Genomic DNA, 26,771 nt, shown 5'->3' on the forward strand with positions numbered 1-26,771 from the left:
ATTGATAGGCATTTGGGTTGGTTCCATGTCTTTGCTGTTGTAAATAGTGCTGCAGTAAACATGTGTGCATGTGTCTTTATAGCAAAATGATTTATATTCCTTTGGGTATATACCCAGTAATGGGATTGCTGGGTCAAATGGTATTTCTGCTTCTAGATTCTTGAGGAATCACCACACTATCTTCCATGATGGTTGAACTAATTTATATTCCCACCAATCGTGTAAAAGCATTCCTATTTCTCCACAGCCTTGCCAGCATCTTTCGTTTCTTGACTTTATAATAATCGCCATTCTGACTGGTGTGAGATAGTATCTCATTGTGGTTTTGATTTGCATTTCTCTAATGATCAGTGATGTTGAGCTTTTTTTCATGTTTGTTGGCCACATAAATGTCTTCTTTTGAGAAGTGTCTGTTCATATCCTTTGCCCACTTTTTGATGGTTTTTTTTTCCCGTTCTGTAGGTTGCATGTTCACTCTGATGATAGTTTATTTTGCTGTGCAGAAATTCTTGAGTTTAATTAGATCCCATTTATCAATTTTAGCTTTTGATGCAGTTGCTTTTGGCATTTTCATCAAGAAATCTTTGCCCATGCCTGTGTCCTGAATGGTATTGCCTAGGTTTTCTTCTAGGATTTTTATGGTTTTGGGTTTTACATGTAAGTCTTTAATCCATCTTGACTTATTTTTTGTATAAGGTGTAAGAAAGGGGTCCAGTTTCAGTTTTCTGCATATGGCTAACCAGTTTTTTGAGCACCATTTATTAATTAAGGAATCCTTTCCCCATTGCTTGTTTTTGTCAGGTTTGTTGAAGATCAGATGTTTGTAGATATGTGGTGTTATTTCTGAGGTCTCTGTTCTGTTCCCTTGGTCTGTGTGTCTGTTTTGGTACCAGTAGCGTGCTGTTTTGGTTACTGTAGCCTTGTGGTATAGTTTGAAGTCAGGTAGTGCGTGTGATGCCTCCAGCTTCATTCTTTTTGCTTAGGATTGTCCTGGCTTTAGTGTATCTCTTTAAATGGGTCTAGTAAGAAAACATCTCAGTTCATCAGCCTTTGACTTAACCTTGTTTTTTCTTCATATGAGCAATGAAATTAAAATGGTTACGGAACTCTTAGAACTTTTTCATTCTTAGAATGCTAGAGTATACAGTTTGTAAAATACTATTATTGGCCAGGCATGGTGGCTCATGTCTGTAATCCCAGCACTCTGGGAGGCTGACGTGATGAAACCCCATCTCTACAAAAAATACAAAAAATTAGCTGGGCGTGGTGGTGGGTGCCTATAATCCCAGCTACTCAGGAGGCTGAGGCAGGAGAATTGCTTGAACCCAGGAGGCGGAGGTTGCAGTGAGCCGAGCTTGCACCATTGCACTCCATCCTGGAGGAGACTCCATCTCAAAAAATAAAAAAATAAAAAAAAAATCTTATGGGTGGTATTGATGAGGTGTTATGACTAGTATTACAGCTGCAGAAATTACCCTAGGGGATAAAAACAAATGAAAAGAATGTAGGAAGTCAGCTAAAGTGCTTAAAATCGAATCCTGGCATTTTCATAAACTTGTAATAGTTTAGAAAATAATTTCATTCGTTATGTTTGTAATAGTTTGATATTTAAGCCTAGGCTGTGTCTAGCTAGGATCTGTTTGCTCATGGATAAAAGTCCTTCATCTCAGTTTTGATTTTAACCATTTTCTTTTTTATTTTTCTTAACCATTTTTATTTTTTTAACCTCTTTTTGTGTGTGTGTGTGTGTGTGTGAGACGGAGTTTCACTCTGTCATCCAGGCTGGAGTGCAGTGACGCAATCTTGGCTCACCGAAACCTTTGCCTCCCAGATTCAAGCAATTCTCCTGCCTCAGCCTCCCAAGTAGCTGGGATTACAGGCTCCTGCCACCACACCCGGCTAATTTTTTGTATTTTTAGTAGAGATGGGGTTTCACCATGTTGGCCAGGCTGCTCTTGAACTCCTGTCCTCAAGTGATCTGCCCTCCTGGGCCTCCCAAAGTGCTGGAATTACATGCGTAGGCCACTGCGCCCAGCCTTCTCTGATTCTTTATAGTATTACTGGTTTTGGTCTACTCCATTTTACTTCTGTGTGAATTTCTCTTTAATTCTAGTGACTGGTTTCAAAGAGGTGAAGATTCCATCCTTAATAAAGCTGATGAGGCCAGGTACAGTGGCTAACGCCTGTAATTCCAACACTTTGGGAGGCCAAGGTGGGCGGATCACCTGAGGTCAGGAGTTTGAGAAGACCAGCCTGACCAACATGGAGAAACCCCGTCTCTACTAAAAATACAAAATTAGCTGGGCATCGTGGCGCCTGCCTGTAATCCCAGCTACTCTGGAGGCTGATGCAGGAGAATCGCTTGAACCTGGGAGACAGAGGTTGTGGTGAGCCAAGATCACGCCATTGCACCCCAGCCTGGGCAATAAGAGTGAAACTCTGTCTCTAAATAAAGAAAGAGCCGAGCGTGGTGGTGGGCACCTGTAGTCCCAGCTACTGGGGAGGCTGAGGCAGGAGAATGGTGTGAACCCAGGAGGCAGAGCTTGTCGTGAGCGGAGATCACACCACTGCACTCCAGCCTGGGTGACAGAGCAAAAAATAAAATAAAATAAAGCTGATGAAAATCAACTCTAGGTCAACAACTGAAGTTAGTAGCAAGCCCTAGAAGCACTCTTTAGGCTGTTAGAACCAAGAGTTTTGTGGGTTTTTGTTTTGTTTTGTTTGTTGTTTTTTTGAGAGAGGGTCTTGCTCTGATAGGCAGGCTGGAATGCAGGGGCTCACTCACAGCTTGCTGCAACCTCAACCTGCCAGGCTCAAGCCATTCTCCCGCCTCAGCCTCCCAAAGTGCTGGGATTACAGGTGTGAGCCACTGCCACCTGCTGAGGTTCTTCAGTCTTTACTTACTTCTTACTTTTAGTAACGGTAGTACACCTTGCTGAAGTTAAAGGTTCTACGTTAACTGGATCAGATTGTTGGCTTAAATATTGAGAGGCAGGGCATCAAAGGTGGTAGTGCTAAAATTCTCTGGATTTTTTTTTTTTTTTGAGACAGAGTTTCACTCTGTTTCCCAGGCTGGAGTGCAGTGGCGCAGTCTCAGCTCACTGCAACCTTTGCCTCCCGGGTTCAAGCAATTCTGCGTCAGTCTTCCAAGTAGCTGGGACTACAGGCGCACACCACCACACCTGGCTAATTTTTGTATTTTTAGTAGAGATGGAGTTTCACCATGTTGGCCAGGCTGGTCTCGAGCTCCCGACCTCGTGATGCGCCCACCTCGGCCTCCCAAAGTGCTGGGATTACAGGCGTGAGCCACCGCTCCCGGCCTGTGGTCTTGAACTTCTGACCTTGTGATCTGCCCGCCTCGGCCTCCCAAAGTGCTGGGATTACAGACGTGAGCCACTGCGCTGGCCTAACCCTGTAATTATTATACGTTGATTTTTGGCATGCTCATAATTACCTGGAACATAAAATTTTTGCTGGTAATTCCCTGTTATCTTTCTTTGCTGATTTGTTTTAAACATACCATTGAATTAAAGCCAGTAATCCCACCAGTTATACAATACTACTGGAGTATGTTTTGTTTTGTATTTTGAGACGTAGTTTCGCTGTTGTTGCCTAGGCTGGGGTGCAGTGGCACGAACTGGGCTCACCACAGCCTCCACCTCCCAGGTTCAAGTGATTCTCCTGCCTCAGCTTCCCAAGTAGGTGGGATTACAGGCATGTGCCACCACACCTGGCCTTTTTTTTTTTTTTTTTTTTTTTGAGAAGGAATCTTGCTCTGTTGCCCAGGCTAGAGTGCAGTGACGCGGTCTTGGCTCACTGCAATCTCCGCCTCCCGGGTTCAAGCAATTCTTCTGCCTTGGCCTCCCGAGTAGCTGGGATTACAGGGGCGTGCCACCACGCCAGCTAATTTTTGTAGTTTTAGTAGAGACGGGGTTTCACCATGTTGGCCAGGCTGGTCTCCAACTCCTGACTTTGTGATATATATCTATATCTATCTATCTATATCTATCTATCTCTCTCTCTCTCTATCTCTCTCTCTCTCTCTCTCTCTCTCTCTCTCTCTCTCTCTCTCTCTCTCCCCCCCCCTCTCTCTCTCTCTCTCTCTCTCTCTCCCCCCCCCCTCTCTCTCTCTCTCTCTCTCTCTCTCTCTCTCTCTCTCTCCCCCCCCCTCTCTCTCTCTCTCTCTCTCTCTCTCTCTCCATCTATAAAGCCCAAAACATTTTTGGTCCCAAGCATTTTGTATAAAGGGTACTCAGACTGTAGAAGGCAAACATGAAAAGGCTAATTCAGCTTCTCTAACCTTCAAGTTCTAATTCTAAATGAATGTCTCATTCTACGACAGTACACTAAGTTTATACTGTATGATTGCTTTTTTTCACCCACTCCAATGGTTCAAAGTTATTTCTAATATGAAAATACTTTAGTTTTCTCAAAACTTTTCTCTGCAAAACTAAATTCCAGCTGTCAGCCCTTGAGTGTATAACAAGTGGTAAAGAAAGACTAAATGTAAATGTTAGCAAAATTGATGGTTGCTGTCACAGAGCCATAGCTTGATCTATAGAGTGCCTACAGCTTGTGAGGTAAGCAACACATTTGAAACTTATAAATATGAAGTTTCTCTTCTGATGTTAAAAAAAAAAGAAAAACTTATAACTAAGAATATAATATTATGGATGTAGTATGACAGGGGCTAAAAGTTCTGGAGGCTTTGCGGGGGTGTCCTTTTTAATGAAATACTTGTATGATTTGAAAGGGAATACTCTTGAAAAGAGTATCTTCAGGGTTAATGAGATTTTAAATAAATTCTATTTCTTCAGAATAGAAATGAGGTCTTTTTTTTAGGAGTCATTTGAATTTTTCTTTCAGAAATCGAGCTATAGCAGATTATCTTCGTTCAAATGGCTATGAAGAGGCATATTCAGTTTTTAAAAAGGAAGCTGAATTAGATATGGTATGTTTTACTTTTTACAATTCAAAGTATAGTTAATGAGTGGATTTTTACTCAAGTATCTGTAGTTAACAGTTATGCACAATTTTGTCATTTGTTATTGTGGTCTACTTGGTACTGAACTTGATTTTCGCTCCTTTTTTTTTAATTTTTAATTTTAATTTTTGAGATGGAGTCTCACTTTGTCTCCCAGGCTGGAGTGCAGTGGCGTGATCTCGGCTCACTGCAACCTCTGCCTCCCAGATTCAAGCGATTCTCCTACTTCAGCCTTCCGAGTAGCTGGGATTACAGGCACGCACCACCACACCCAGCTAATTTTTGTATTTTTAGTAGAGATGGGGTCTCGCCATGTTGGCCAGGCTGGTCTCAAACTCCAGACCTCAGGTGATCCACCCGCCTTAGCTTCCCAAAGTGCTGGGATTACAGGTGAGCCACCATGCCCAGCCACTCCCTTTTTTTATAATCAGATTTTTAGTAATATTTGGGCTTAAAGATGAATGATCTTTGTCTTGAGGATCATAGTTAAGCCATTTTAAAAAAATTCTAAATTTATTTTCTCTAGAATGAAGAATTAGATAAAAAGTATGCTGGTCTTTTGGAAAAAAAATGGACATCTGTTATTAGATTACAAAAGAAGGTAACTAAGTCTTTTTTCTTTAAAATTAGTTGTATTCAGTTATATAAACTTTCTGAAAATAACATTCTTCTGCATTAATTAATAATTGCATCTAATCTTTAAAAAGCAAATAAAAATACATTTTTTGTGCTTAATGAAAAGTATGACCTAGGCATATTATTGCAGATACATGGTAATTCACATATCTGGAGTTGCTGACTGGGTTCAATCTGCATAGTCCTGACTTTGAGGAATTGATACTGAAAGAACTCATTTGTGCACTTAGAAGGAAAGAATACATGGAGCCATTGTGATTGATGCTGGGAAAAGAGCACTAAAATGTGCTCGTAGACAAGTCGTTTTTATCTCTGAGCTTTTATTTTTATCTGTAAATACAACAAATAATATTCCAGTCCTAAAATGGATACTTCATAGGCAAAGTTAGAATAAGTAAATAACATTGTTATGAGTTCATCATATAAAGCTCTTAGAAAAATGCTTAGCACATAGTAGATGCTCAATAAATATTAGCTTTTATTAATATTATTATTACCATATATAATGTGGTTTGGAAAGAACTTACTAAGAGTAGCAGCCTTAGAGGGACCAAGACAAATTCACTGCCCTTCTCTAATTAGTAGAGGACTCTGTCACCAGATACAAATCGAAATTTTTCTATTTGTTAAAGAGTTAAGGCAATTGTACTGAATTTTTCTCAATTTTTAGTTTCCTCACATGACTTAGATTTTGATGCTGTACAAAATAAATAATTTTCATTTAAATTTGACAAATGCTTTGGAGATTACTGAAATTTTTTCAAGTATCCTACATACATAGTTGCAAAATAAAGGCAGTTTTTTAAAATGTCACATGCTATTTTTATTGAAATCTATCTGTACGTACGTAACTACATGTTCTTTTTCAAGGTTATGGAATTAGAATCAAAGCTAAATGAAGCAAAAGAAGAATTTACGTCAGGTGGACCTCTTGGTCAGAAACGAGACCCAAAAGAATGGATTCCCCGTCCGCCAGAAAAATATGCATTGAGTGGTCACAGGAGTCCAGTCACTCGAGTCATTTTCCATCCTGTGTTCAGTGTTATGGTCTCTGCTTCAGAGGATGCTACAATTAAGGTAATTTTTTGTTAAAAGCAGACTTAACGGGAGGCTGAAGCAGGAGAATGGCATGAACCCGGGAGGCGGAGTTTGCAGTGAGCCGAGATTGCACCACTGCACTCCAGCCTGGGCGACAGAGCCACACTCTGTCTCAAAAAAAAAGCAGACTTAATAGGGTGAAGAAAATTAAAAGATCCTGAAAATGAGGGCCTATGAGGAGGGACAGGAGGTACTCTGAAACGTGTGATTTGGTTCTAAATCTTAAAAGACAGAATTGGAATAAAATATCATTGTGGCTCCTGAGAGGCATGCTGCCAGGTAAGTTTGATGGTGAATTTGAGAAAGTCGGGTGTCACTAACTGAGTTGATGTCAGTACATCACCTTGTGCTTGAACAATTTTTGTTCTTGGAGAATGAAAAGTGTGTGTCTTACCTTTAAACGGAGGTTATGTGTGAAATACTGATTGACAAAACTAGTAATTGATAGGGTGAATCTATACTGCAAAAGAATTCAGTAGAGGATTCATTTAAATTGGGCTTTCCTTGATGTATTTAAAATTGGCTTTCCAGGAGTATGGGAATATACAAGCTTTTCATTTTATAAATTACGTATTTCATTAAAAATTTTTTTTCACAGTAAAAATATTATTACCTTTTAATGTTGTGCTTTTTTAATTAGGAAAAGAGTTGTTTTTAAGTTGCCTTTGTTCCAGACACAATAAAATGACCGTTGTATAAACCACCTACAGAAAGATAAGATAGTTGCAATATAGGTAGATTTAGGTAGATGCCTCTATCCTAAGGGTTATTTCAAAGTAAGTTACAGATATTAAGTTTCATTTACAAAAGTATAACCAATTGGCCGGGCACGGTGGCTCACGCCTGTAATCCCAGCACTTTGGGAGGCCGAGGCGGGTGGATTGCCTGAGCTCAGGAGTTCAAGACCAGCCTGAGCAACACGGAGAAACCCCATCTCTACTAAAATACAAAAAGATTAGCTGGGCATGGCAGCGTGCGCCTGTAGTCCCAGCTACTTGGAAGGCTGAGGCAGGAAATTCACTTGAACCCAGGAGGCAGGTTGCAGTTAGCCAAGATCGCTCCACTGCACTCCAGCCTGGGCGACAGAGCGAGACTGTCTCAAAAAGGTAGTAACAACTAACCAAATAGTAACGACGGTTTGGCCTTACTACTAACAGCAGAAGAAATAAACACTGAAATTATGGGCCGGGTGTGGTATCTCAGGCCTATAGTCCTAGGACTTTGGGAGGCCAAGGTGGAAGGACTGCTTGAGCTCAGGAGTTAGAGACCAGCCTGGGCAACATAGCAAGACCTCGTCTCTACTTAAAATTAGCCAGGTACGGTGGTTCATGCCTGTAGTCCTAGCTACTCAGGAGGCTGAGATGGGAGGATCACATGAGCCTGGGAGTTGGAGGCTGCAGTGAGCTATGATTGAGCCAGTGTACTCCAGCCTGGGCGAAGAGTGAGACCCTGTCTTAAAAACAAAAAAATTGGACTGGGCGCGGTAGCTCATGCCTGTAATCCCAGCACTTTGGGAGGCCGAGGTGGGCGGATCATGAGGTCAGGAGATCAAGACCATCCTGGCTAACACGGTGAAACCCCGTCTCTACTAAAAAATACAAAAAATTAGCCGGGAGTGATGGCGGGCTCCTGTAGTCCCAGCTACTCGGGAGGCTGAGTCAGGAGAATGGCGTGAACCCGGGAGGCGGAGCTTGCAGTGAGCCAAGATCGCGCCACTGCACTCCAGCCTGGGCGACAAGAGTGAGACACACATACATATATATGTGTGTCAAATTGTCAAGGTATTTTACCTATTAAATAAGAATTCCCAGTGATGATAAGATTTTGATAAAGTAGTCATTCTCATTACATATGATACAGTCTTACGGGATATCAATTTAATAGAGTATATGAAGGCTTTAAAAGTTTATACTTTTTGACCCACTAATTGTTTCTCCCCATTACTGTCTGACCTAGGTATTATAAAATGAGGACAGAATTTTTTTATATTAAAAAATGTTCACTATAATGTTTTCTATAATAGTGATTTAGCCAGCAATTAGAATTTTTTTTTTTTTTTTGAGATGGAGTTTCACTCTTGTTACCCAGGCTGGAGTGCAGTGGTATGATCTTGGCTCACTGCAGCCTCCGCCTCCCAGGTTCAAGCAATTCTGCCTCAGCCTCCCGAGTAGCCGGGAGTACAGGCGCCCACCACTGTGCCTGGCTAATTTTTTGTGTTTTTTAGTAGAGACGGGGTTTCACCATATTAGCCAGGATAGTCTCGAACTGACCTCGTGGTCCGCCCGCCTTGGCCTTCCTAAGTGCTGGGATTACAGGCGTGAGCCACTGCGCCCGGCCATATTTCATTTTTTAACTCAAAATGACATATGCTCGTGTTCATTTGCTATTCGTGAACAGTTAACATCTTCTGAAATCTTTCCTTGGCCCTTTAGATGTCTGAGTTCTGCTGGTCTAGTAGGATTGAGTATTCATCCATTGTTCCTCAAATATTCTACATACAAATGCCTGCTATAGCCCTCTGAAGCTCCTTCCCTTCCCCTTCCCCTTTCTTTCCCTTTCCTTTCCATCTCTTTCTCTTTCTTTCCTCTTATTTCTTCCCCTTAAGTTTCCTTATTTACATGTCATTCCTGCTCTGAGACAGGGAGCGGACTGTGTCTTGTGACTTTATATACCTTATCACTGTTACAGTTGGTTATGTGATAGAAACCTTATAAATGTGGTTCTAGAGATAGATTTTAATAATTGCAACATTAGTTTTCCCTGTAGAAAAAGAGACCAATTTATACATGAGATACAATATTTCTAAAATAGTTATCCTTTGTTACTTGTTCGGTTAGTTACTCAATAAGGTGCCAGACTGGCCTGCTGAGTGCAAATGTGAAACAAGAAAGGAGTGATGGAGTTGGTGTTAAGCAATTTTCTGTTCACTTGACAGGTGTGGGATTATGAGACTGGAGATTTTGAACGAACTCTTAAAGGACATACAGACTCTGTACAGGACATTTCATTCGACCACAGCGGCAAGCTTCTGGCTTCCTGTTCTGCAGATATGACCATTAAACTATGGGATTTTCAGGGCTTTGAATGCATCAGAACCATGCACGGTAAGGGGTAGAGGATAGTGCTTTAATAGTAATTTCTATCACGGTACTTCAGAAGGAATATTGTTTCTAACAGTGTACAGTGTTCCTTTATTCACCTCTTAATTGTCAGTATTGGTGGAAGAGCATACCATGTAGATAGTCCAGGGATAAGCCACAGTAGTTGAGAGTGCTTTCTATTAGGAAGTTTTAAGTATCTTTTAGTACTTTACATAAAATATTTGTATGAGTATTTTTTGGTAAGAAAAACTGCCAGGTCATTTATCTGTATTTGAGTTAAAAATGGTTTTGTTTGTGTTTTAATTTTTGTTAGTTGGGAAACTGAAGTCCAGAGAGAGTAGGTCGAGTGAAAACGAGCCCAGATTCTCTTGCTCACTTAAGTGAAATGAGCTGAGCGCACAGACCCCATGCCCTCGTTCATTATTTCCCGGGTCTTGTTGTGGGAACTGTTTTCTGATGCAGTATGTTTTGTGGAAAGAGAGTAATTTGCTTTGGAGTCAGACACCTGGGTTCAGATTCCTACTTGTCTACTTACGGTATTAGAAAATTTAAACCTCTTTCATCTGCAAAACAGAGGTAATAATACCAGAGTCATAGAGTTGTCATGAGGATAAGATGAAGTCATAAGATAAATCATCTTGGTGTAGTACCTGCCACATAGGAGATGCTCATTACGTAGGGATTTTTGTTGTTTCTTTATACATGATGACATTTGAATGTTGGGATTTTGTACAAGGAACACATACAGATTATCCATGATGTTAACACATGAGTAAACTGTGTTTACCTAGAGGGCATAATTTGAAGGTTGTGTTTTCTCTGTCCCAAATTAAATGCATTGGGGAAGTTTATAATTACAGGAATTCCACGCATGAACACTGTTTTTTTGTTGTTGTTTTTTGGTTTTTTTTTTTTTTTTGAGACTGTGTCTCACTCTGTCGCCCAGGCTGGAGTGCAGTGGCACAATCTTGGCTCACTGCAACCTCCGCCTCCCAGGTTTAAGTGATTCTCCTGCCTCAGCCTCCTGAGTATCTAGGATTATAGGCACGCGCCACCACGCCCGTCTAATTTTTGTATTTTTAGTAGAGACGGGGTTTCACCATGTTGGTCAAGCTGGTCTCGAACTCCTGACCTCCTGATCTGCCTCAGCCTCCCAAAATGCTGGAATTATAGGCGTGAGCCACGTAAGGTCTATCATTTATTTTTCTTTAAGTTGCCTATATCTTCTAGCTCTAACTTTAAAAAGAGTTCTTTCTAATGCATTTTTTTTTTTACCCCCAACACCACCTTTTTTTTTTTTTTTTTTTTTTTTTCTGGAGATGGCCTCTTGCTTTGTCACCCAAGCTGGAGTACAGTGGCACAATCTTTGCTCACTGCAACCTCCACCTCCCAGTTTCAAATGATTCTCCCACCTCAGCCTCCAAAGTAGCTGGCAATACAGGCAAGCACCACCACACCCGGCTAACTTTTTTATTTTTAGTAGAAACAGGGTTTAACCATATTGGCCAGGCTGGTCTTGAACTCCTGACCTCAGGTGATCCGCCCGCCTCGGCCTCCCAAAGTGCTGGGATTACAGGCATGAACCACTGCGCCTGGCCCACCATTTTAAACAGAGAACCAATTCCCCATTTTTCGTATCCATTTGCTTTATCTTTTTTATATCTTAGAATATCAACCTAGAAGCTAGGCACAGTGGCTCACACCTATAATCTCAGCACTTTTGGAGGCCAAGGCAGGAGGGATTGCTTGAGGACAGGAGTTCGAGACCAGTGTGGGCAAAATATGGAGACCTTGTCTCTACAAAAAATAAAATAGTTGTGGGTGTGGTGGTACCAGATGTGGTGGTACACACCTGTGTAGTTCCAGCTACTCGACAGGCTGAGGTGGGAAGAGCTCTTGAGCCCAGGAGTTCAAGGCTACAGTGAGCTATGATTGCACCACTGCGCTTTAGCCTGGGTAACAGAGCAAGTCCTTGCCTCACAAAAAAAAAAAAAAAAAAAATTGTTTTCCTAGCGTTCATATGTAAACATTCAGACTCACTGAGGTAAGTATATGAATATATTCAAATGTTGATAATCGTGATGCCTTTTGTTTTTAAACCATTTGTACAGGTTGAAATTTAATCCTAAATGGAGTTGACTATTTCCTTGTGGATTGTTGTTTTACTGATTTTTTTAACTTTATCGTGTAAATCCAGGTTTCTTATCCAATTTGTATAAAATCCAGTGTATTTAGAACTTGCTTTGACATAGTGAAACCCCATGGTAAAATCCCATGGTCAATTGATGTTTCATTGCTCTTGGTGGTATATTACTTCATAATATATTGCTGTTATGTGTTTTAGGCCATGACCACAATGTTTCTTCAGTAGCCATCATGCCCAATGGAGATCATATAGTGTCTGCCTCAAGGGATAAAACAATAAAAATGTGGGAAGTGCAAACTGGGTAAGTAAGTTTAGTTGAAAAGGCATCAGCGGCCAGGTGCAGTGGCTCACACCTGTCATCCCAGCGCTTTGGGAGGCCAAGGTGGGCAGATCACCTGGTCAGGAATTGAAGACCAGCCTGGCCAACATGATGAAACCCCATCTCTACTAAAAATACAAAAATTAGCCGGGTGTGGTGGCCCACACCTGTATTCCCAGCTACTTGGGAGGCTGAGGCAGGAGAATCACTTGAACCTGGGAGGTGGAGGTTGCAGTGAGCCGAGATCGTGCCATTGCGCTCTAGCCTGGGCAACAAGAGTGAGACTCCGTCTCAAAAAAAAAGAAAAGGCATCAGCTTAAAGACATATTTATAAAAAACAAAATTGTGTTCTGGTGTTGCAGTCATTTCTACTTTAACCCGGAATGATCATTATGACAGTCATATTAAATATACTTTAAAACTAAGTTTGATCTGTACATGTCTCCCAAAAAGGAGCACAGAGACATTGTAAGGAGAGACTCTATGTCCTTGAGAAGCATTTCTGTGTAATGGCTTATTTCCTCTGTGGTCTTCTTTTAGGTGATCTCTCTGTGGGTTTAAATTAAAGTGTAAATAATCTTTGGCCGGGCGCGGTGGCTCACGCCTGTAATCCCAGCACTTTGGGAGGCAGAGGCGGGCGGATCATGAGGTCAGGAGATCGAGACCATCCTGGCTAACACAGTGAAACCCCGCCTCTACTAAAAATACAAAAAATTAGCCGGGCGTGGTGGCGGGCGCCTGTAGTCCCAGCTACTCGGGAGGCTGAGGCAGGAGAATGGCGTCAACCCGGGAGGCGGAGCTTGCAGTGAGCCGAGATCGCGCCACTGCACTCCAGCCTGGGCGACAGAGCGAGACTCCGTCTCAAAAAAAAAAAAAACAAAAAGTAAATAATCTTTGTGCTGGTATACCTCTGTTAGGCTGAATTTGGTTGTGCATAGAATTACACTTGATTTTTGTAGTACAAAGTTACTAGTTTTACTCAGATTAGTAGAGCATAGCTTTTTTCCAATATGGCTGGAAATATTTTTAAGTGTGCATTTAGTTTTGAAAGATTTTATTTCTTGTACACATTTTATCTTCTAGATGTTGATTTTATTAGCTCCTTAATGATATGTCTGTTAGCTTATTGTTCCTACTTTAATTAACCAGGATTGTACATTTATTCTGTCGACTTGCATCTCTAACTTGGTACCATTCTCTTCATCCCAGTACATATTTTTATATCACTTCTGGGAAGTGTCCTGATGATTGTCATTCACAGTGTAAGTTATTATTTATATTGACAGCTACTGTGTGAAGACATTCACAGGACACAGAGAATGGGTACGTATGGTACGACCAAATCAAGATGGCACTCTGATAGCCAGCTGTTCCAATGACCAGACTGTGCGTGTATGGGTCGTAGCAACAAAGGAATGCAAGGCTGAGCTCCGAGAGCATGAGCATGTGGTAGAATGCATTTCCTGGGCTCCAGAAAGCTCATATTCCTCCATCTCTGAAGCAACAGGATCTGAGGTACTATATATACAAATGTCTTCATGGTTTTATTGCTGATATCTGAAGTCCTTAGATAACTTTGCTAATTCCCTGTTTCAGGGCTGTTAATGCATTTAAAAATCTGCATCCCACAATTCTGAATCTTGAAATTCTCTACTCTTCACAGCTTGCTGATGTGTTTACATTGTTTAACCAGTGATGATTATTGCTGTCAGCCTATCCTTGATTTGATACGTGATGGATATTCTCCTAAAGAATTAAAATTTATCAGAAAAACCATTGTTATGAGATCATCTCAATGTAAAACAAAACCTGAGGGAGAGGTTAAAGTTTTCTGTCAGAAAAATAGCCTTCATTAATGAAGATAATGATTTTATTTATAAATTTATGGTAAAATGCAGTTCAGTATTTATTTTTTAAAATTAATTCCAGATGTGATAGTATAAATGTTTCTTTAAATGAAGACTAATTCATATGGCAGCCTCTGATGTTCTTGATCATTTAAAAGTACTAGCTGAGCCTGGAGTTTTAACGCATTTCTTTGTGATCTTTATGGTTTTGGTCTTTATTATTAATACGTTAAAAATTACAAGGTACAGCGGCACATGGCTATAGTCCTAGCTACTCAGGAGGCTGAGGCAAGAGGATCACTTGTGTCCAGAAGTTAAAGTTCAGCCTGGGACAACATAGCAAGATCCCTGTTTCTAATAAATGAATGAAAATGAATGGTCTAAAACTTTTGTTTGTTTTTGAGACAGTCTCACTGTTGCCCAGGCTGGAGTACAGTAGCATGATCTCGGCTCACTGCAACCTCCGCCTCCCAGGTTCAGGCGATTCTCCTGCCTCAGCCTCCTGAGTAGCTGGGACCACGGATGCATGTACCACCCTGCCAGCTAATTTTTATATTTTTAGTAGAAACAAGGTTTTGCCATGTTGGCCAGGCTGCTCTCAAACTCGTGGCCTCAAGTGATCCGACCACCTCAACTTGCCAAAGTTCTGGGATTACAGGTGTGAGCCACTGTGCCTGGCTTCACATTGATTTTGATAGAGGCATTCCTATCATGTATTTTTAAAACTACATTTCAATAAACAAAGGAGAGAGTTTCCTCTCCCTCTACCCCCATCCCACTTATTTTTCTAAATGAATCTTCTCTTGTGAGTTCTCTTTATTTTGATTGGCCCATTGCATTTTGAGATTCTGTTTACTGCCCTCTGGTGGTGGTTACATGCTGTATGTCATAAATTTGATTCTGGTGTGGTGGCTCACGCCTGTAATCCCAGCACTTTGGGAAGTCAAGGCAGGAGGATCACTTGAGCCCAGGAGTTTGAGCAACATAGCGAGACCCTGTCTCTACAGAAAACTTTTTTTTTTTTTAACTCACCACTATACTAATGAGGGAAAAAATTTTCAAAAACTTAGCTAGGTGTGGTGGTACACTCCTGTAGTCCCAGCCACTAGGGAGACTGAGGCAGGAAGATCGCTTGATCCCAGGAGTTCAAAGCTGCAGTGAGCTATGATTGTTCCACTGCACTCCAGCCTGGGTGACAGAATGAGACCCTGTCTTGAAATAAATAAATATTCCCTAATCAAGATCAAAAAAATAAATAAATAAATTTGGTTTTGGTTGGATTTGTAAAAGTTAAATTAAATAGTGATTACAGAAATCTTGAAAAGTAAATTTATTATTTGTTGGTTTTATGAAAACTGAGTCCTAACCTAAATAGAGACTTCTGTTCTTACATTATCTGGGTCCTTCCTGTGTAGCATAGGTATGGTGTGAAAGACTTGTGTATTTCAACAGATAAAAACAAATTGGGCTGGGTGCAGTGGCTCACGCCTGTAATTCCAGCACTTTGGGAGGCCGAGGTGGGCCGATCACCTGAGGTTAGGAGTTCAAGACCAGCCTGCCCAACATGGCAAAACCCCATCTCTACTAAAAATACAAAAATTAGCCACATGTGGTGGTGCGTGCCTGTAATCACATCTACTTGGGAGGCTGAGGCAGGAGATTCGCTTGAACCTGGGAGGCGGAGGTTGCAGTGAGCCAAGATTGCACCACGGTACTCCAGCCTGGGTGACAGAGCCAGACTCCGTCTGAAAACAAACAAAAAACCAAAATGCAACAAAAAAATTGGAAATATATATCATTATTAGATAGAAGCCATTTAAAGTCCATACCTAACTTCTTGTGTGGGAAACTTAATTTTTATTATGTTTTCTGTAGACTAAAAAAAGTGGTAAACCTGGGCCATTCTTGCTGTCTGGATCCAGAGACAAGACTATTAAGATGTGGGATGTCAGTACTGGCATGTGCCTTATGACCCTCGTAAGTTTGCATAATCTTACCATTTCTTTTGCATCTTCACTGTTTATACCTTTTTGGATTAATGCTTTATGATATCTTAAATAATCTGAATTATTCTGGGCTTTAAAATAACTTCTTTATAAAGATAGTTTTCCTTTAGCTTTTGTTGTTGTTATAGTGATGTGAAAGTTATTTCTCTAGAATGCAGATTCTATAAAGAATCTGTAGAGCCAGTCGGTGTTTGAGGGGGAGATGCTGCTAGCTCACTGTATCTTTAAAAATTGTGTAATATCTCGGCCGGGCGCGGTGGCTTACGCCTGTAATCCCAGCACTTTGGGAGGCCGAGGCGGGTGGATCACGAGGTCAGGAGATCGAGCTAACTTGGTGAAATCCCGTCTCTACCAAAAAATACAAAAAATTAGCTGGGCGTGGTGGCGGGCGCCTGTAGTCCCAGCTACTCGGGAAGCTGAGGCAGGAGAATGGCGTGAACTTGGGAGGTGGAGCTTGCAGTGAGCCGAGATCGTGCCACTGCACTCCAGCCTGGGCGACAGAGCGAGACTCCATCTCAAAAAAAATAAAATAAAACAAATGTGTAATATCTCTTACGGAGAAAAAGCAGCATTCTTAGAGACCTGTTCACTGTTGAAGATGTTTGTTTCTCTGTTTCACTTTATTTATATGAATCCTTTTAACTGTTATACCTCCTTGCTCACATGATCTAGTTTATTTGGCTTATTTAGGAGCATCTGTATTTCCATAGAAAGATATGTCAATACTAGTAAGGGATTGTGGACATTCCTGTGTGCCTAAAGGAGTTCCAAGGAGATCTGTGGATGTTTGTTTAGTAGTAGTTTTTATAATTTGGCATCCACATTTGTTTAGAGATTTTTTAGGTGCTAATGATACCTTGAAGTGATTGTCTCTCTGTAGGATATGACAGACATATGTGGAAGCATCTTCAAGAACTGATTAGAAAATGAAACTCTCGGCCGGGCACGGTGGCTCACGCCTGTAATCCCCGCACTTTGGGAGGCCGAGGCGGGCAGATCACGAGGTCAGGAGATTGAGACCATCCTGGCTAACATGGTGAAACCCCGTCTCTACTAAAAATACAAAAAATTAGCCAGGCATCCTGGCGGGTGCCTGTAGTCCCAGCTACTCGGGAGGCTGAGGCAGGAGAATGGCGTGAACCCGGGAGGCAGAGCTTGCAGTGACCGGAGATGGCACCACTGCACTCCAGCCTGGGCGACAGAGCGAGACTCCGCCTCAAAAAATAAATAAATAAATAAAAAGAAAATGAAACTCTCCTCTAGTATTCTGAGCGGAGTTCAGCTATACCATGTTGCTGTTAAGAAAAGATGATATATAATTAAAATAAAGCAGGCCAGGCGCAGTGGCTCACTCCTGCAATCCCAGCACTTTTGGAGGCTGAGGCAGGTGGATCACCTGAGGTCAGGAGTTCAGGACCAGCCTGGCCAACATGGTGAAACCCCGTCTCTACTAAAATTACAAAAATTAGCCGGGCGTGGCCAGGCGCGGTGGCTCACGCCTGTAATTCCAGCACTTTGGGAGGCCGAGATGGGTGGATCACCTGAGGTCGGGAGTTCGAGACCAGCCTGACCAACATGGAGGAACCCCGTCACTACTAAAAACACAAAATTAGCCAGGTGTGGTGGCACATGCCTGTAATCCCAGCTACTTGGGAAGGCTGAGGCAGGCAAATCACTTTAATCTGGGAGGCGGAGGTTGCGGTGAGCCAAGATCACGCCATTGTACTCCAGCCTGGGCAACAAGAGTGAAACCATCTCAAAAAAAAAAAAACCCGGGCATGGTGGCGCATGTCTGTAATCCCAGCTACTCGGGAGGCTGAGGCTCGAGAATCGTTTGCACCTGGGAGACGGAGGTTGCAGTGAGCCGAGATCGCACCATTGCCCTCCAGCCTGGGCAGTGAAGTGAGACTCTGTCTCCAGAAAAAAAAAAGAAAAGAAACAAGAAAAACATACTCTTGGCCAGGCACAGTGGCTCACACCTGTAATCCCAGGACTTTGGGAGGCCAAGGCAGGAGGAGCCCAAGAGTTTGAGACCAGCCTGAGCAACATAACAAGACCCTGTCTCTACCAAAATAAAAGTTTAAAAATTAGTCATGCATGATGATGCATGCCTATAGTCCTAGCTACTTGGGAAGCTAAGGCAGGAGGATTACTTGAACCCAGGAATTTGAGGCTTTAGTGAGCCGTGATCATGCCACTATACTCCAGCCTGGGCAACAGAGTTGCTGTCTCTTTTTAAAACAAAACAAAATTTTGCAATGCTGTGCTGTAACTGCACTATCCAGCGTGGTAGCTACTAGCCACATGCAGCTATTATACTCTTGAAATGTGGCTAGTGAGACTGAAGAACTGAATTGTTGGTTGTATGTAATCTTAATATTATATATTAAAGTAGGCGTACATGGACAGTAGCTACCATGTTCAACTGTGCAGTTCTAAGCCTTTTTCTTTAATGTGTAGATGAATGTGCTATTTTTTATAAAAATGGTATCATGCCCCTTAAGGTAGCTTTGTAGCAAACCTTTAATTTAGAAAGTATGTGATCCTTGCTTATGTTGTTAGATGCTCTTCTACACTGATCTACAGACAATGCTTTGTGAACATCTTTGTTAACTAAATCTCTGGGCATGTCCTTAAAGATAAATTGCAAGAACAGAACTGCTGCGACAGGGGAAATATGGATGGATAGATGGATGGATGATTAGATGGATGAATGATTGGATGGATGGATGGATGGATGATTGGATGGATGGATAGATGGATGATTGGATGGATGGATGGATGGATGATTGGATGGATGGATGGATGATTAGATGGATGATTGGATGGATGATTGGATGGATGGATGGATGATTAGATGGATGATTGGATGGATAGATGGATGGGTGGGTGGGTGGATGGATGGATGATTGGATGGATGGATGGATGGATGGATGGATGGATGGATGGATGGATATATAGTGAATGCCTGTATATCCTTCACCTAGTTACCATTTGTTGGTTTTCCTTCATGTATGTATGTATATTTTGCTGAAATCATTTGAGCGTTCTTTGGAGACATCGTAACACTTTACCCCCAAGTATTTTAGCATGAACCACCTAAGAACAAGGATAGTATATAAATAACCACAATAAAATTATTCACACTCAAGAAATTTACCATTGATAGACTACATATTGAGATTTGTTCTTGTTATTTCCATAATGCCCTGCGGGACTTCTTTTTAACCCTCATCCAGGACCCAGTCAGGGATCGTACATTATATTCGCTGCTCATGTCTTATGAGTTTTCAGTTTCCTTTAATCTAGAATCCCCTAGACTTTTATTTTCTTCTGGTCTTTTGATGTTTTTGGTATGTATAGTTTTATCGTATTATGAAATAGATGCTATTTAAACATTTTGCCTTTTACTGAGTCAAATAACTTTTTTGTTTTTAAGGTGGGTCATGATAACTGGGTACGTGGAGTTCTGTTCCATTCTGGGGGCAAGTTTATTTTGAGTTGTGCTGATGACAAGACCCTACGTGTATGGGATTACAAGAACAAGCGATGCATGAAGACCCTCAATGCGCATGAACACTTTGTTACCTCCTTGGGTATGTACGCCTCGCGAGGTCTCTGAACATTAGATTTTGGAGTGCCAGACAAACTGTGTTTTACATAATCGTGTGGACTTTGCCAGGTAAGAAATGACTGTGCTTTCAGGGCAGAATAGAGAAGACAGATGAAAATCTTGTGGATTCCTACCATTTGTTTTAAATTCTCCTTTCCCGTTAACTCTTTCCATCGTTAGCCTTATAATAAAAACATTACTTTCTCCACTGCACAACACTGGTTTTGGAAACCACAGTTTGTGAAGAGGTTACTTACCACTCCGATGGGTAATTTTTCTCCCCTATTAGTTTGTTTCTCAAACAAAATCTTCCTCAACCTTTCCCACTGGCAGGTGTATACTGTCAGGTACTAGAAACTCAGAAAATTGTATTTGATTTGAGTAAACATCCTCACTATCATCTGGACTTGAATCTGGAATTTAAGAGAGTGAATACAGTCAAGTATAATAAATGCACTAAAGTATAATGGACCAAAGCCTGGGTAAGATGGGCTAATACCTGCCTCACAGGATTGGTTCAAGGATTAGGCACAAATATGGAGCATTTATGCCATGCCTGGAACATCGTGTTCAGTAAATGGATATGGCGAGACTGTGTATTGCTAGATTTGAGCCCTGCTGTGCCTTAGTCCCAGGTACTCAGGAGGCTGAGGCTGAAGGATTGCTTGAGCCCAGGAGTTCTGGGTTACAGTGTGCTGTGCTGATGGGATGTTTGCACTAAGTGCAGCATCAATGTGGTGACCTCCTGGGAACAGGAGACTCCCAGGTTGCCTAAGGAGGGGTGACCTGGCCCAGGTCAGAAACAGAGCAGGTCAAAACTCCCTTGCTGATCAGTAGTGGGATCGCACCTTTGAACAGCCACTGCACTCCAGCCTGAGCAACATAGTGAGACCCTGCCTTTGAAAAAAGAAAAAAAAGGATTTGAGCCCCATTTGGGATGGGCCAAACAGGAACAGGCGTTTTTATTGAGATGTTAATACAGGATTTGATCATTGAGTCTCAACTTCCCTAACTGAATTGGCAAACTAGATACCTTCTTGGGTTATGGTATATTAGAGAAACACGAAAACTACTGGCATTTGGACTTTCTTATTTTGTGGCTCATTAAAAATTGTATCTGGCTCAGTGTGATGGAGGGTTGGGACCGGGCAGGGTCTTGCTCTGTCACCCAGGCTGGAGTGCAGTGGTGCAGTCATGGCTCTCTGCAGCCTCGACTTCCCAGCTCAAACAGTTCTGCATCAGTCTCCCGAGTAGCTGGGACTACAGGCACACACTACCATGCCCGGCTAATTTTTTTTTTAATTTTGTATTTTGTAGAGAGGGGGTCTCACTATGTTTGTTGTCCAGGCTTACGTGTGAGTTTTAAATAAACCATTTCTTTTTCTTTCAGATTTCCACAAGACGGCACCCTATGTCGTCACTGGCAGCGTAGATCAAACAGTAAAAGTGTGGGAGTGCCGTTGATTGCGTCTCCTTCGGCCCCTCCTCCCTCTTTTCCTCTGGATGCACTCTGATGATACCATGGTTACCCCATTGAGCTCTGTTTAAATAAATATTGTCCTTTCATGTAAATTATTCTGGATGTAGATTGAGCTTATTAAATGTTACACACAAAGTATTCATGCATGGTGAATCCAAATTGTATACTGTAAATTTACATACGTTGTCTAGAAGTACCATAGGGGTTTAAAAACCTGGGCTGGCATTGGTCACACCAGGCCTAAGAAGGCAGAAGTTGAATCAATTGAACTAGGGCACTAAACTGAATAGTTGACAGTGTCATTTTATGTTGGATTATTAATTCCTGTTTTTCTTTCTGCTATCTGTTGGTGCCTGACTTGATGGCCTCATTTGGGGAAAAGTGGTGGTTATTAGGGCTTTTTCTGAAATGTGTATCTATGTAACATCACTTAAGTGTGCTTAATAAATCTTCTGTAAGGATTTTAGGTGATAAGGCTACAATTCAGAATCTTCTGAACCATCTATGTAATGAATGGGGATTATACATTGGAATTTTTGTCATGACACATTTGCCAAATCAGTAGGATATATTTGTTTTGGCAGCCTATCACGCAGAGGCTAGTGGTATATTTATGTAAGAAAATGACTGTAAATCTCAAGAAAAATCTCAGCAGCTAATAGCAACTCATTTATTTCATTTTGGTCTTAATGCTTTGTAAACAGGTCAGAAAATACTGTCATACTCTAAGCTTCTATTTTCCACACTAGACATACTTCTAGTTGTATTCTCCATACTATTAGACTGTGTAGTGATGTGACTTCCAAGTAGAATTTAATCTCCCCATTGAGTGTGTCATGGTACAAATCACTATTCGTTTTTGGTGTTTTTTAGGGATGTGCAATGTGCATTACATAATGACAGAAATACTGAGAAGGTTCTGTGTGCCCATTTGAAAGGAGTGGGAGGAATACAGCAGTTTGTTTTTCAACATGAATCTGATATTGATTTAAACTGTGTTTCACTTACAAGTTTTAAAAAAATGACAGGGTTTAATGGAGCGTGCATAAAAATGTACTGTTTTCACCTTTTGTTTATATGTAAATGTTTGTAAGTATATGGGCCTATCTGTAAGTGGATAAGTCTGTATGTGTGTATCATACACATCAACCTCCATGTCCTTAGTCCTGGGTTTTTGAAAAAGTGCTAAAACGGACAAGTAGAATAAATCTTGCTGTGGAATGCCATGCTTTAGAACAAACCCTTTTTGATCTTAATGCTTCTGAAAACTAGGTCTGACTCTGGGGATTTTTTTCCAGCCGAAGGAAAATCACTTCCGTTATGTCCCCCTCTAATTTAGCCGCTCGACATTTTACACAACCCGGATATGTTGTATATTTTGACCCAAAGTTACAGATAGGTTTAAGAGAATTTTTACCCATGACTTTTGGAGCACTATTCCATTGTCAGTTATTAATAAAGAATTCCATTGCTTAGCTAACCAACAGGTTTTTTTTGTTTCCAAGAGAGTTATTTGAAAAGTTAACAGAACAATGAGATAACAGTGACAGTTTAACAAAGATAAAATTCTGAATTGCGTTTTATTCATTTGTGTACTATGTGATTTTTTAAATGTCCCCTTTAGTATTTAATGGAAAATTGGTTCCTGCAAAAGACAAAGGGTGAGAGTTAGCGTCCTGTAGATACACACAGAGACTAGGCCGTATATTAACTAGAAGCAGCTTTATGTCTAGCTTGTGTCTTTTTGTTTGTTTGCTTGTTTGTTTTTAGATTCCTGAGAGATGTCTCTGGAAGGGAAAGTTTTGAGAACTAATGGCTATTTTTGAGGACAAAAATTACATCTTAAGCTAATTCCTTAAATACATACAGTAGGTGAATTTTCAGGACAATATTGCCTCACAACCCTGCTTACATTGAAAAGTCTTTTTCCCTTAGCTCTTCTGACTGGATTTTTCTACAAAAACTATGGAAAATATCTTTGTTCTTGTTTGCTGCTATTTTCTGTCCTATTTTGAGAAATATAAATACATAGAAATGGTGCATCTTAACATTTGTTTGTACATGTATAAATGTCTTGTATTTTAATTCATTTTTAGCATGAATTGTTTAAGGGTAAGCCACAACATCTAGAAATCACTCATAGATATTGAACAATAAAGGAGAATGGTACCGATGCAGGAGGAAGCAAGCGTGTCTTCCCCTGCAGCACACAGCGACTTGCGTTGACAAAGGAGGAGGAAACGATTACTCTGTAAACAAAGTTATCCTTACTTGGGAGATTGCCACAGCCTGCTGCTGAGTTGAGTTTACCAGACATCCTCCATGTGAGAAGCAGCGAACATTGAATCTCAGGGATGGCCCACAACTGGGTCCACATGTAATGAGCCCTGTTTAATAACGAAGGGGTGGGGGAGAGCAGTCCGTCTACAACCTGGAATCAGATTTGCAAAATTTCCTGCACTGCTGTCTGACACTGTCCTGTTGATGCCCTTTCTGACTGTGTTCTCTGTTTTCTCTGTCTGCTGTCTAACCCTGTGCCTTGCCTGGGATAAGGACAATGATGAGGTTACTGGTTTGGATTGTAAGTAGAGGACTTTTATTAATTGGTTTAGAGGTTCACTGCTGCTTTGTCACTTTCTCAATCAAATTGGCCACTTATTTAAGAAATAAAAAGCTGGTAGAATTGCATCCTCAGATGATTATTGACTGTGTGTGTGTGTGAAAACAGACATTCCAGTGCCACCCAAATATATATCTGTAACGTGCCCAAGAAATCCTAGCTGCGCTCCTGAGAGTGCATGCCACGGAGACTGGTTTAGACGTCGCGTGGAGCCTAGTTGCCTGTTGTCACGGCATCTTGCACTTTAGGAGACTAAGACCGTCCTGGTTCGTCTGTGTGTGGTGTGACCAATGGTGTGCCCAGAGCACTACTCTCAAAATCACTAGCGTTAGCAAGTCGTCCCGGGCTGGGGAGCGTTCGCTGTAGTCTTTGGAAGCTTTGGCTTTAGATTTACCAAGCCCCGTCTCCCCACTGCCAGTGCCCTGCTCTCCCGTTCGCCTCTTTCTGTTTCTGTGTGAACTTTCCCAGTAATATCACTCATTAAATAGGTTTTCTTTAAACTTAAAGAAAAACTATTTAAAAGTAAAGGATATTTTGTTGACATTGGTGGCTTGATCATCCTTAAGCAACTGAAGTTAAAATTGTTGAAGGAAAAGGCACTTAAATTGGTTACTTTCATGTCCAGCTGTATATAAGCCCAGTGTGTTCATCTAGATGACGCAAAGAATCTCCTGGTAGAGAAGCGACATGTAAAAAACTGGTGGAAAAAGGTTTTGGATTTTTTTTCCAGTGGGGTGGGGGGAGGGCAAGCTGGATTTACAGGTCACGGCTGGACTGAATGGGCCTTTTTATCTTCCCACTGTATCATGGAAGTAGCTGCTTGCTTGTACTGTCCATCCTTCAGGCATCCCTAAAGCTCACTCTGAAGATGTTAGAGACAAACACAAACTCTTCGAGTTAAAATTGATCCTGACACTGACATGAAGGCAAGCCTTGATTTCGTATGAACGTTGCTGAAGTGGTAATTGAGGAAAACAGTTCCCCAGATTGTAAGAGTTCACTGAAGATATTGACACAATTTTAAAAAATCAGTAAAGGAATGTATATAATATTGCTCTCGTGTTTTACAGTAAGATTTGTTGCTCTCAGACTGTGTAAAACAAAATTTATTCATGTTTTCTGCATATTAAAAAATCTTATTGTACCAACTGGTAAACTATTAAATGCCTATAAAACTAGATGTGATTTTTTTTTTTTTTTTTTTTTTTTGTCTTCCTTTGAACAGGGGAAATGCTGATAGAAAGTGGGGCTGTGTGTAGCTCCAGTCACAAAGAGTGACACGAATTGGTGTCAGGGCAGTAAGGCCTCATGAGCTGCTTTCCTTCAGGGCAGCACCCAAACTGGCTTTGCTGTCCCCCTTCCCCCGGGTGGAGGAGGGAGTGCCTCAGCCTGAGCCTTGCCATGGCATGCGTCTGCGGCACAGGCCCGCTCTCCCCAACCCTCCCAGCAGCCCATTCTGACTGTGGCTATCGCTGTGGCCAGAGAGCCAAAGCCAGGATGGCCGGTTACAGGCCCAAGACTAGACTCTTGGGGACACAGTCTAGAGATAAGGGGCCCTGCCGGGCGCGGTGGCTCACGCCTGTAATCCCAGCTCTTGGGGAGGCAGAGACGGGAGGATAGCTTGAGCCCAGGAGTTCGGGACCTCCCTGGGCAATATAGCGAGACCCCGTTCTCCACAAAAAGGAAAAAAAAAAAAGATAGGGCCCTACCCCCTTTGTTCTGTTAGCCTCTAATCTTGCTCAGTGGTCTTGGATTCATAAAAGTAAATCCTTAATACTGTTTTCGATTTTGGTTGAAACATACAAAATAAGAGTGTTCATCTTTGTCCCAGAAACCCCAGCTCTGCACTTTACACATGGCTGTATCTTTGTGGTGTATTCAAGGTGCCCTACAAAGGACAGTTTGGTGATGTGCTGGTTCCTTTCTTACAGCCCAGCTGTTTTCCTGCCTCCTATTGGGAGTAGTAGCCTACCCCAAAATAGGAGCTTGGCCCAGAGCAAAAAAGGAATGGGCCATGCGCAGTGGTACGCCTCCAATCCCAGCAATTTGGGAGGCCGAGACGGGCAGATTGCCCGAGCTCAGGAGTTTGACACCAGCCTGGACAATACAGTGAAACCCCGTCTCTACTAAAAATACAAAAAAATTAGCCAGGCGTGGTAGCAGGTGCCTGTAGTCCCAGCTACTTGGGAGGCTGAGGCAGGAGAAACACTTGAACCTGGGAGGCGGAGGTTGCACTGGGCCAGGATTGCACCACTGCACTCCAGCCTGGGCAATGAAGCAAGACCCTGGCTCAAAAAAGCAAGAAAAAACAAAGAAATTGGCCTGAAGTTAGTTCCCTGCACTTTTGCAGCTTTTCCATTTCCTTGCAAGACTCTTCCAGGCTGAGATCCAGATGACAGGGCCCCAGGGGCAGAGTTCTAGCGTTAGTATCACTATCCAGAAATGCTGTTAGCTGTTCAAAACCTGGCAAGTAACTCGCTGGCATGTAACTGCCTCAAACCTCCTTCCAGGAGTCATGACTGTGTATGGCCTTTGATGCAGGGGGAGGGCAGCTGGCTGTGGCAGCTCTGTCTGTCCCTGCCTAGCCTGGTGAAACCTGACTTGTGTGCAGACAGTTCTTAACTGCTCATATACCAGAAGCTCTAGGACAGGCATCCTCAAAGTGTGTTCCCTGGTTCAGCAGAGCAGCAGCACCTGGGAGCTCGTTAGAGACGCAGGTCGTAGGCTCCGCCTCAGAACCCCTGAGTTGAAACGGTGCAGCCTGCTTGCTTGATTTATTTACAATCTATTTTAACAAGCCCTTCCAATGACTGAGGCAGGCTCAGGTTTGAGAACCACTGAGCTAAATGATTCAACTTCTCACCAAAGAAATTTGGGCACATCACTGGTCTCTTGGCCCCGCAGCTCAGGTTTGGATCCCG

At 41.9% G+C, this 26,771-nt stretch overlaps 1 protein-coding gene across 2 annotated transcripts in view; it reads left to right on the forward strand.

The window, feature by feature from the left end:
• The window catches only part of PAFAH1B1 (platelet activating factor acetylhydrolase 1b regulatory subunit 1), a 93,103-nt gene extending 68,075 nt beyond the window's left edge, over window positions 1-25,028 (forward strand). For both annotated transcript variants that reach the window (XM_063598857.1, XM_003809281.5), the window contains exons 3-11: window positions 4,867-4,951; window positions 5,511-5,585; window positions 6,491-6,697; window positions 9,654-9,822; window positions 12,164-12,266; window positions 13,571-13,799; window positions 16,007-16,108; window positions 19,577-19,733; window positions 21,141-25,028. In XM_063598857.1, the coding sequence (XP_063454927.1) occupies window positions 4,867-4,951; window positions 5,511-5,585; window positions 6,491-6,697; window positions 9,654-9,822; window positions 12,164-12,266; window positions 13,571-13,799; window positions 16,007-16,108; window positions 19,577-19,733; window positions 21,141-21,214 (1,201 nt within the window). In that variant the 3' untranslated portion in view covers window positions 21,215-25,028. The remainder of the gene's footprint in view (window positions 1-4,866; window positions 4,952-5,510; window positions 5,586-6,490; window positions 6,698-9,653; window positions 9,823-12,163; window positions 12,267-13,570; window positions 13,800-16,006; window positions 16,109-19,576; window positions 19,734-21,140) is intronic.
• Window positions 25,029-26,771: the final 1,743 nt, after the last annotated feature.

This window comes from Pan paniscus, chromosome 19 (genome assembly GCF_029289425.2).
Source record: "Pan paniscus chromosome 19, NHGRI_mPanPan1-v2.0_pri, whole genome shotgun sequence".
Classification (NCBI taxonomy): Eukaryota; Metazoa; Chordata; class Mammalia; order Primates; family Hominidae; genus Pan; species Pan paniscus.